At 35.4% G+C, this 12509-nt stretch overlaps 1 protein-coding gene across 8 annotated transcripts in view; it reads right to left on the bottom strand.

Annotated features, from left to right (window-relative positions):
* KHDRBS3 (KH RNA binding domain containing, signal transduction associated 3) overlaps positions 1-12509 on the bottom strand; it is a 291640-nt gene that overhangs the window by 155431 nt on the left and 123700 nt on the right. For all 8 annotated transcript variants that reach the window (XM_074202590.1, XM_074202591.1, XM_074202593.1 and 5 more), the window contains exon 5: positions 7584-7723. In XM_074202590.1, the coding sequence (XP_074058691.1) occupies positions 7584-7723 (140 nt within the window). The remainder of the gene's footprint in view (positions 1-7583; positions 7724-12509) is intronic.

Here is a 12509-nt window from a genome sequence, read left to right as displayed (position 1 = left end):
AGCTAGATAATTATTAAGTGTCTGAGACCGGATTTGAACCCAGGTACTCCTGACTCCAGGGCCGGTGCTTTATTCACTGCCACCTAGCCGCCTCTCTTTAACACTTTTCTAAATAGATTTTTAGGATAGTACTCTACCTAGTTTCTTCTACTTTTGTATTCAGTTTTCAGAATACTTTGTGGGTTCTTAGTCTTAATTACTGTGCATTCAATAATTAAGAGTATCTCAAAGGGATATCCTGGACTCTTTTCTCCTCCTTCTGTATTGTTTTACATGATGATTCAACATGTTTTTTGAAGTCAATTATCATCCCTATGCTAATGATTCTCAAATCTATCTATTTAGCCCCCATTCTGATTATCTGTAATAATATCCAATTCCCTATTAAACATCTTGAACTAGATGTCCTATAGAGATCTTAAATTCTGTGAGACCAAATCTCAAAATACCTTTTGCTTATTAGTCTCCTTCTTCACTGTTTCTTTCTTATTATAAAGTGTACCATCATTCTTCTGGCAACCAGATTTGCAACCCTCAATTTCCTCACCTCCTCCCAAACCAAATCCCATTAGTTGCTCTACCCTGACCAATTTACTCTCATAACATCTCTGTAAACTCTCTTCTCTCCTGAAACTACTACCATCCTGGTCCAGTGCCTCATCTCCTCAGACCTAGTCTACTACAATAGAATGATAGTTGGTCTCCATGTCACAATTCTCTAATGCCAGCCTCTCCTCAACAGACCCCCATCCAACTCTAGTGGCTCCTTTTCACCTTTGGGATCAATATAAAATCCTGTTTGGTATTTAAAACTCTTTATAACCAGATCTCTCATACCATTCCAGTCCCCTCTCTCTATGGCACTTCCCTAACTACATACTCTTGGGTTCTAATAGAAACTCTGTGGAATCTTTGCTGTTCTACTAAAGGCATTACTGACTACCTCTCATGCTTGGAACAATTTCCTCCTCATTTCTATATCCCAGTCTTGTTGGCTTCCTTCAAGACCCAGTTAAAAATCTCACCTTTTGCAAGAGGCCTTTCACAAGCACCATGTTTGTGCTTCCCCTCTGTTGCTTATTTGTAATTTTTCCTGCATAATGCTTGCTTGTATTCATTGTTTAAATGTTGTCTCCTGAATTCAACTGTGAGCTCCTGGAACAAAGAGACTATCTTTTGTTTTTCTTAGTATACTCAGCACTTCAAACAATTGTTGGCACAAAGTAAGCACTTAACGTTCACTACATGACTTATTTGGTCAAAGGGTAAGGACAATTAATCACTATTAAGCATAATTTAAGATTGTTATTCAGTAACTATTCTGATTCATAGGTCCACCATCATTAGAAATCTCTTAACAGGGGCTGCTAGGTGGCGTAGTGGATGAAGCATCTGCCTTGGTGTCAGGAGTACCTGGGTTTAAATCCGGTCTCAGACATTTAATAATTACCTAGCTGTGTGGCCTTGCACAAGCCACTTAACCCCATTGGCCTTGCAAAAAAAAAAAAAAACAAACCCTAAAAAAAAAGAAATCTCTTAACAATCCCTTCAAATTTGATAATTCTTATTTTTATTACCTTTGCCAATTTGCAGGATATGAGGAGAAACTTTAGGATTATTTTGATTGGAATCTCTCTCTCTCTCTCTCTCTCTCTCTCTCTCTCTCTCTCTCTCTCTCTCTTTTAGGTTTTTGCTAGGCAATGGGGTTAAGTGGCTAGCCCAAGACCACACAGCTAGGTAATTATTAAGTGTCTGAGACCGAATTTGAACCCAGGTACTCCTGACTCCAGGGCCGGTGCTTTTTTCCACTGCACCACCTAGCCGCCCCAGAATTTCTCTTAATATAGATTCAGTGTTTTCTTTCATATGGCTGTTAATAAGTTTACATTTTTTGAAGACTATTTGTTCCTATTCTTTGACCACTGTGAGTATTTTAAAGTCCTTTTCTGCTCCTTTCCTATTTAATCAGTCTTCTTACATTTTACTACCATTCAAGAATCAGTGATAGTGAACTCCTTGCTTTTCTTTGAATAGAAAGCTATATATTGACTTTATGCATTTTTTACTGTTTATATACTATACCTGAAATGCTCTTCCTGCTGTCTTCTGGCTCTTGGATTTCCCAGATTTGAAAAGTTGTACATCAAATCTAACCTAGTCCAGAAATTTTTACTCCTTCCCCTCTATGCTAGTTTGCCTCCAATATTCAATTTCTCTCAGTTTTTTTTTAAGATTCATAAATTACAAAACTTGGGGAGTAGAAAAAATGAAAATAAAATAGCCATGTCTTGTCTTGTGTATTATTTTTTTTGTTGTCCTACTAACAATTCTTCCATCACTATCATTCTTTCAATGGTGTGGCAACCAGTCCGATTTGCGAAACAACCAACTATAATTATCTAAAGGAATAAAATTCTCTAACAATTTTACATAAAATCAAATCTGGATGAATACAGTCATAAGCAAGAGACTGAAAAATCTCTGATCTAATTCAATGTGTTCAAAGTTCATTTATAATTATAATATAATTTTGATTATTTTAAGGCAATTTTCCCCATCTACATTAAATTTTATAAATGAAAAACTGAAAATTCAAGTTTCCCCAAAATTTATTTTAAATTGAAGTCCCTAGAAAAACTACTATATTCAATTTAAATAATTAACGGTCAAATATATCATTTTTTTGGAATTAATAGCACCTTGGCAAATACATGCAAATGCCTGCCAATGCCTGCCATATTTATAAAATCCAAAAGGAATATTCTAAAAAAAATTTTTTTTGGCGGGGGAGAGGTTGCTGAACTATGTCATACTTTCTTCTCAGGAAGCGTCTGGGTCCAAAGACCAGATATGAATCAAGTCAGCAGGAGCTAGCCCTGGATATGAGGCAATCAGGGTTAAGTGACTTAAGTTACATAACAAGTTAATGTTTGAGGTTGAATTTTGACTCAGGTCTTCTTGACTTCAGGACTAATGTTCTAACTTATGTGCCATCTAGCTGCCCTTATTGTACAGGCCAATTCTAAATAAGACAAAGAGAAATCCATGGATAAATTGATGGACTCCTATGAAAGATTACTTTAAATGCTGCAGTTTTCTGAATATGGAGGCAAGAATTTAGAGAAAAGACAGATGAAATTATTTTTGTACTCCCAAATAAAATAACAACTAGGGGAATTAAACATTACTAATGAAGTCAGCTGAGGCGATTAGGTGGATAGTGGAAAGAGTGACTGGCCTAGAATTAGGAAAGCATCTTCTTGTATTTAAATTTATCCTCAGACCTTTACTTAGCTGAATGACCCTGGGTAAGTCTTGTTTGGCTATGATGCTCTTTCTATTTTTATTTTGGGATTTCATTCAGGAGTGATAAGTGGATTTTTTTTTTCTATTAACACTTTGCCTTGGGGTTCTAAGCAGAAGAGATAGTTTTCTACTTTTAAAGTTTTGTTTTGTTCCCCTGCCCCATGAGAGATAAAATGAGCTGGAGAAGGTGATGACAAATCAATTCAGGATCATTGTCATGAAAATTCCAAATGGGCTTTACAAACAGCTTGACATAACCAAACTCAACAACAATAATAACAACATATCAGTGTGAATCAGTTCCAACAAACATTAACAAGAATAAAAGATAATCTATTCTCTTTGAAAATATTCCCTCCTTTAACTGTCTAGTCACTAAGGAGGTAAAGATGTAAAGCAAGATTATGAGTCTCAGTGAATGGGAGAACAGTTGTGTCCCTGATGGTAAAAGAGAAGATTGGAAAAGGAATGTATGGGGGGGGGGGGAGTAATGTATTTTGAACATGCAGAATTTAAAGATGTCTTAAGAAACACCCAGGTTGAGGCATCCAAAATTACTATTTTTATAAATAAAAACAATAAAATTTACTTAGTACTTTAAAATTTTTAAAAGAACTTTACAAATGTGGTCTCATTTAAATCCTAATAAAAACCTTGTTAGGTAGTTATTACCCTCACTTACAATTGAGGAAATTGAGGTATGATGGGATTAGGTGAGTTGCCCGGGATTATAAGGCAAAAGGCAGTTGGTGAAGGTAAGGTGAGGTAAGTAAAGAAGTTAAGAGATGGAAAATTAGATCTTATACATTATCTAGATGATGGGGATTATAACTTTCATCCATGGCAATTGATGAGAACTCATCAAGTGATACAGTATAGACCAAGAAGAAAAAAACGGACAAAGACTGAACCCTGGGTAATCTCACAGAAGTAAGTATAACCTTTAAAGATACAGCAAAGGAGTATCAGGTAAACAGGAGGACAATCAGGAGAATACACAGTCATGAAAAGGATCCAGAGAAGCCACTGTTAGACATAAAAGCCAAGGACATCAACTCGAGGGCAGCTTGCTGGCACAGTGGATAGAGCACTGGGCCTAGAGTCAGGAAGATTAGATTTCAAATTTGGGCTCAGGTTATTTAACTGTGTGACCTTGCCTCAGTTTCTTCATCTGTAAAATGAGAATAATAATATAAGTATCTACTGGGACATAGTAAACACAATATAAATGTTATTATTATTGCATCACTGTTAAATACATAGAAATGTATTTCTACATCCAACTGTGTAGCTAAGCATTTTCCCTCTTTTGATCAGTCCAGACAAGAGCCAGGTTCAAGTGTCAGCATCTCTGCCTCATCCCCACCTCCTTGTCTGTAGTTATCTACTTTATCATTTGAGAAATCTCCCAACCTTCATTTATCTTACTTTACACTGTATTTCTTTATCCCTCTCTTTCCATGCTTATCTTAAGATCTCATAGAACCATTCCCAGGTCTTCCTTAATTAGTTTTCCTTTATGTATGACTCTTTAAGGTTTATAGAAGACATATGTATCATCTCCCTATGTTTGGATAAAAGAAATAATTTGGTTAAGTGTTTAATCATTACTCATTTGTGTTTACCTTTTTAAGTTTTTCTTCTTCACTTCTACGCTTGCTTATACTTCAAATTTTGCCAACAACTCTGGTCTTTTCATCAGCAATACCTGGATGTACTCTATTTTAATTAATGATTATTCTTTTCCTATAGAATTCTACTCAGTTTTGCTGAGTCAGTCATTCTTGAATGTAAACCCATATTTGCCTTTTGGAAAAATCATCTATCAAGTTCTTCACTAATGGCAGATTCTGAAATCATACGTGATCCTCACAATATCCCCTTGATAGGTGAATTTCTTCTTTCTTGTCTAATTGAAGTACTTTTTTCTTTGACCTGGAAGTTCTGGAATTTGGCTATGATGTTCTTGGTATTTTCAATTTGGGGTTTCATTCAGGAGTGATAAGTGGATTTTTTTCTACTTCTGCTTTACCTCAGGATTCTAAGCAGAAGAGATAATTTTCTTGCTTTATAATATTAAATTTTCTATTTTTCATGTTTTGTTTTATTCCCCTGCCCCATGAGAGATAATTCTTAAGTTATGTCTATACATCTTGGTTTCAAGATCTACATATTTTGTTTGAATGGAGATCCTATTTTTTTTAAAATAACATTGTTTTTTTCTTTTCTAGTTTCATATTATCCATCACTTTTACATAATACATTCCTTATCAGTCTCCTCTGTTTTCTTTACTTGGCAAAACTTGCTATTCTAGATTCAAGTTTTCTATTTTGCCAATTATTTCTGTTTTGAGGGTCATAAATTTTGTTTTCACAAAAAAAAATTCTGGAGAGAATAAGGTTGATGACTTTGTACTACTCTGTCTCATTTAAATCCAGTTCATATACAAATAAAGACATCATGGGTCTGATGCCACTAGTTCTCTTTGAGAAGCAAGAATGTATAACAACAATAGCCTTTAAAGAAGAGAAATGAGAAAATGTTGAGCAGTGGATCCCTAGGAATGGAATATTGCTTATTGACCTCTAATAACAAATTAAAAATCACTGGGCACCGACATCCAGGAGGGGTAAGATGCATATGCTTTATGGAGACTTAGGATAACTAATACACAAAAATCCTGAGCTGGAGTCATTCCCTGGCATGTCCCCCTGACATACATTTTAGGAATGTCTGCTATCCAACTCCACTTTGGATTGAGGGCCACTGCCTTGAGGGACAGGCAGATCTTTCAGATCCTGTCTTCTAATAGTGGAATTATATAAAAATTCCTCTTAAAACTTCATTTTGAAGGTCCAACTTTCTAGTATGCCTGAAAATAATCAGCAAACTTTAGAGAAATTTAAATAAATGTTAACGTAATTCTTGTTTGTACTTTCTTAAGACATTTATCCCTTATTAGGACACTTCTGGAGATTAACACCATGTTTAATTTAATTCTTTACTAAATGATCAAATTCATGGAGATCATCATACTTTCCACATTTTTTCTAATAGAATGATAAGTTTTACTAATTTTGTCTTCTCTTCTCCCTTCCCCACCCTGTTTTCTATTAAAATAATTTGTCATACAGAATGGCATGCTGGGAAGGGAAAGGGAGGAGAAATAGAGAAATTTAGAAAGTAAAAACAACAAAAAATGAAAATTCTTTTAAAAAGATGAATAATGTTCAGAAATGAATGAGTCTTTTTGTACCCTCAGATCACATATAGAATACTATGTTCAATTACTCCAAAATGTCTATGCAATCTCAGACCAGAATAAGCTAATGTTTCACATTCTATAATGTAAACTATCCTTGCCATCTTCCTGTAATTAACACCTGGAAGAGTACTTTAAATTCCATGAGGGCAGAGACTTTTCAAGTTTTTATCTGTTACCAGAGGTCAGATATAATAAATATTTTATTTTTAAAAAATTGACTCGTAAGTCATTAATTCAGTTCAGTTCCCGTGACATATGTTACCAATGAACACTGATATATTAGAAAGCATACAGAATTAGACAACCAGGAATGTTCAAGTAATATAAAGGATTTGTAAAGAAATGAAGATGCCTAATCTGCAGAGGGAAGAGAAAAGAATCATCGGCACCATGATAAGTGCATAACTAATGTTTTAATTATCTTCATAACAACCCTGTAAAATAGGTGCTAGAGTTATTCCCATTTTTGGATTTCAAAACTAAGGCAGATGTTAAATAACTGGCCCAGAGACTGAATTAAGGATGGATCTGAACACAGTTCTTCCCAACTCTTGGCTCAGAGCCCTATTCACTATGCTAAGAGACTTGGGGGCAATGGGGGAGAAGGGGGGGTGGTGATAGTTGCCTTAAGTATTTGAAAAGCTCTCATATGAAAGTGGGATTAGATTTTTTCTGCTTGACTCCCGATGCACTGAACTAGGAATAATAGGTTCAAATCATAAAGAGAAAAAAGTTAAGTATGATACAAGGAAAATCTGGTGATTAGAGCTCTCCAAAAATGGAAAGAGCTGTAAGGATTTTCTAACACAGGTGTACCACAACTAGAAAAAAATAACAAATCAAATGGGACTTTATGTAACCATGGTCAACAAGCACTATCATTTTCAATTGCAAAGGACAAGGATGATATTAGTTAAGATTAAAAAAGAAAAAAATTAAAAACCTTTAAATATGAAAAGAAGTCAATAAAATAAAATTAATTAAAATTAAGTGAGATGTGGAAGCACCAACCTGGATAATGCAGGAGTTGGCACTCCCCGTGCCCTTATTGGTGGTTTTCCACGAACAACAGGAACATCTGCATTTTCTGAACCACCATTCAAATATGTCAGTTCTTGGAGCTGTGCTTGCCTGATTTCATCATTATAATCCTGAATAGAAGAAATATTTAACAAATCAGTTTTCTGCTCATTTGTATTACGAGAAAGACACTTTTTACACATAAAGTTGAATAATCTGCAAGACAGTAAAATGCAATCACAAGTCAATAATTCCTATTGAAATGAAAAAGTTCTATAACTTGCAAAACAACATCAATCTAACCACATTGCCTAGCTTTGTAGAGTTCCTTTATTATGAGAACTATGCAAATACATCTAACTCTTCTCACACTTTGCTCTGACATCATGCCTATCCTCCTTTTCCATTTCATACATCAGCATCTTACTCTGAACAGTAGCATAAATTGATCTGGAGACTTCAGTATAGCTCAAACTTAAAATGTTGTTCAAGGAGGATTCTTATGGAGGGGAGGAGCTATCTGATTATGAGGGTAAATGAGGAAATTGTGGTTTAGTTTGGGCTGACATAGACACACACACACATAAGATAGAGGAGAGATTGATGGAAACAGCGATAGATAGGTAGTGAGGTCTATGTTTTAAGCAAAATCAATTTGGCAGATGAACAGAGCTTGAGGTAGTGTGGGAAAAGACTTAAGACAGGAAAATCAACCAGAAGCCTACTGCAATAGCCAGTCAGGAATGAGGTAATGAGGGTCTGCAGCAGGATGGCAAAAGAATGGGTTATGTGGATAAGAATAAAAAGGCAAGGTTGGCATTGAGGCTACAAGCTGGGGTGATTAAGACAATAATACTGTCCTGAACAATAGAGAAGGAAAAGGTAGTTTGGATTTTCAGGGGGTGGGGTGGGGTAATAACTATAGTGTTTTAGACATATTATTTAACATGTCAATTCAGTTTGAGATCAAAATGAAGATATTCATTGGAGGGAGGAAGGTTAGGATCTTCAAACTTCTCTGAGAAATATTTATGAATGGATGATAATTAAATCCAGAGGAGGCAATAAGATCACTAAATGAAATTGTTTAGAGTAAAATGAGAAAATGATTCAGGATTTAGGGAACTCAAACAATTAAGGAAAATGTCCAATAATAGTGTATAAATAATCAAGTAGTATGAGAACAAGAGGGAAATAATGTGTTTGTCTTATCTGGTCTTCTGCTTTTCTAACCTTCTTAATCTTTACTCCCACAACTCCTTCTATATTTGGTATTTTCCTTTTTATGTCAACTTTGCCAATTTTATGGTTGTAAGGTGAAACCTAAGAATTATTTTAACATACTTTTTTTTCAGGTTTTGTTTTTTTTTGCAAGGCAAAGAGGGTTAAGTGGCTTGCCCAAGGCCACACAGCTAGGTAATTATTATGTGTCTGAGACTGGATTTGAACCCAGGTACTCCTGACTCCAGGGCGGGTGCTTTATCTACTAGGACACCTAGCCGCCCCCATACATTACTGTAATTAGTGACAAAGAATGTTTTCTTATATCGCTGTAGATAACTCAGATCTATTACACTGATAACTGTCTAATTATATTCTTGATCATTTATCAGATGAAGAATGGTTTATTCCTACAAATTTGAATCAATAATTCATATACTTTACAAATGACACTTTGTGAAAGAAAATTGGTGCAATGACTTAACAACTAGAAGACTAGAAAAGCAGAACAGATTATGAGGGTTTTTAAAGATCAGATAGGAGATTATATTTGATCCTACAAGTAATAGTGAGCCAGAGGAATTTAATGAATGGGGAGGGGAGGCTGGCATCTATAGAGAGGCCTCTGTTTTAAGCAGCATCAATTTGGCAGAAGAACAGAGTTTAAGCTAATGTGGGAAAAGACATTGGAGTCAATAAGACAAGGAGATGATATTGTTTAGAGTAAAAGGAGTAAATGACCAGGATTTAGGGAACCCAAACAGTTTAGGAAAACATCTAATAGATAACAGTAAATAAATAATCAAGGAGCATGAGATCAAGAGGGGGGGAAAATCTGTTTGCCTTAAAGAACCATTTGAGTGTATGCATGTGTTAATGCTTTCGTTTTTAGAAAGTTCTCTAAAACCAACTCTAAATACATTCAACAGTAGCTCGGAAATATTTTTGGTTTTCAAGAGTTTGTCAAAAATCCAGAAAAGCTCCAGCAAAGTAAGCCTGGGAAGGAGAGATGGTGCGTGGGAGAGGAGAAGCAAGAGAAAGGAGCAACAGGAGAAACCAGAGGAGCAAGCATCAAGGAGAATTACAAGTGGATGCAGAGACAACTAAACAAATTGGTTTTTTTTTTGTTTTTTTTTTAGGTTTTTGCAAGGCAAATGGGGTTAAGTGGTTTGCCCAAGGCCACACAGCTAGGTAATTATTAAGTGTCTGAGACCGGATTTGAACCCAGGTACTCCTGACTCCAGGGCTAGTGCTTTATCCACTGTGCCATCTAGCTGCCTCAACTAAACAAATTCTACAGAAGCAGAACACACAGCCCAAGACAACTTGTAAACAGAAAAATTGTGTTGCACTAGGACGAGAAGCAGAGTAGGTCATGGGGGCCATCTGCAGAGGGTGAGGGGGTTTGACCAAGTAGTCAAGAGGGAGATTTCAGGGATCTCTTTGTTGGCCCTGAGTCAAATCAGCTGCTTTGCACATACTGGCAACCAGGCACAGCCCTGGGTGGCAGTACTGGTGAGGAGGAACTTGTGGGCACAGGGGAGCAGGGACCTTACAAGGTCTAACTTGTGATCCCTGACAGACCCAAGCCCAGGCCATGAAACTTTAGGAAATACCTCTCATAGGTCATACCCCCTTGGGAGAAATAAAAATTTAAGGTCTCTAAAAATATCTCTGAAAACAGCTGCACAAAACCCCTGAATCCTGAAGCTGTGAGACCACCACTCTGGAAGCAGAGTCCTTTAAAATTCAAGTCAAAGGCTGTGAAAATGAGCAAACAACAACAAAAAATTTCTGACCATAAAATGATACTATGATAAGAAGAACAAAACACACTCAGAAGAAGATAATAAAGTCAAAGTTTCTAGATCCAAAGCTTCCAAGAAAAATACAAATTGACCTCAAGTCATGAAAGAGTTCAGAAAGGATTTTGTAAATCAAGTAAGATAGATAGAGGAAAAATTGGGAAAAGAAATAGGAGTGATATAAGAACATTATGAAAAAACGAATAAGCAGCTTGGTAAAAGAGACATAAAAAATACTACAGAAAATAACTTAAAAAGTAGACTAGAAAAATGCGTTATAAAATAGAATTGGCCAAATAGAAAAAGACAGAAAAATTCACTGTAGCCAAAAAACAAAACACTCTCTCTCAAAGCAGAAGTAGGCAAATGGAAAAAAGTATAGATCTCACTGAAGAAAATAATTCCTTAAAAATTAGAATTGATCAAATTGAAGATAATGACTACTAGGGCTATATAGCAAAAGAGTTAATAAACAAAAGGAATAGGACCTATGTATACACAAATATTTAAAGTTAGTTCTTCTCTAGTGACTAAGAATAAGAAAACTGAGGAGATGTCTATCAATTAGGGGAATGGCTGAACAAATTGGGTTATTTTGTTATGATAGAATGCTATTCTGCTATAAGAAATGAAGAGCAAGATGGACTCAGAAAAAGATGGAGAGTCTATGAACAGATGCAAAGGGAAATAGACTATGTACAAGATTAAAGTAACATCACAAGAAGATCAACTGTGGAATGACTCAGTTTTCCCAGCAATATAATGATCTATAACAACTCTGAAAGATTTATGCTAAAAAATGCTACTCAGTCCCAGGGAAAAGAAGTGATAGTGTCTGAATACAGATTGAAGAATACTTTTTTAAACTTTATCATGACTTTTTTGGGGGGGTGTCTATGGTTTCTCCCACAATATGATTATTAGAGTTGTTTTGCATGACTACACATGTATAACTCATATTCAATTGCTTTCCTTCTCAATGAGTGGGAGGTAGGAAGGGAAGAGAGGGAAGAATGGAATTCAGGGTTTTAAAAATAAAAGAAAAGGATGAGGATTCCCTATCTTCTGTGTTCCCTTGATATATTTTTCTTCTGGTAATTTCAGTAGCTCATGGAAGTTTAAAGATTGTCTCTATGTTAATGATTTCAACATTTACACATTAAACTTCTTCCAAACTTCAGCTCTATGTCATCAGTTGTCTTATTAGACATTTCAAACTTATGTCCCAGAGACATCTCAAAATAACATCACTAAAACTAAAATCGTTATCTTTCTCCCAAAATTCTCCTTCAAAATTCCCTGTATCTGTTGGAAAATATGGCCATCCTTCCAGTGTCAGATGATCATAATATCAACATTATCCTTAAATGCTTACTCTCAATTCATAAAATCAATTTTTTAGGTTTTTGCAATGCAAATGGGGTTAAGTGGCTTGCCCAAAGCCACACAGCTAGGTAATTATTAAGTGTCTGAGGCCAAATTTGAACTCAGGTACTCCTGACCAGGGCCAGTGCTCTATCCACTGTGCCACCTAGCCGCCCCAAATTAATACATCTTTAATAAATATTGATTGATGTTGTATATTGTTCCAGGATTTGTTGCATCCATCAGAATAATATATGCAAACAAAGTACCTGAAATACATCATGATTGGCAGAGAAAGTCCCCTTAAACAGCAAATATGGATTTAATCACTTTATCTTAGTAGTGAATACTTTTGTTGGTTATAAAGAAAATGTCAAATTCATGTTGATATGCCATCTCGTACCTCTATAAAATTTTTATACAATACATAAACCATGCCTAAAACAGCAGGAAGAAATTGATAAGGAAAGTAAAATTTTCCAAATGATATTCAACAATGGACAACATCTTTATTATTTTATAATTA

This window comes from Macrotis lagotis, chromosome X, assembly GCF_037893015.1.
Source record: "Macrotis lagotis isolate mMagLag1 chromosome X, bilby.v1.9.chrom.fasta, whole genome shotgun sequence".
In the NCBI taxonomy this organism is placed as follows: Eukaryota; Metazoa; Chordata; class Mammalia; order Peramelemorphia; family Peramelidae; genus Macrotis; species Macrotis lagotis.
This window is presented reverse-complemented; position numbering and strand designations above follow the sequence as displayed.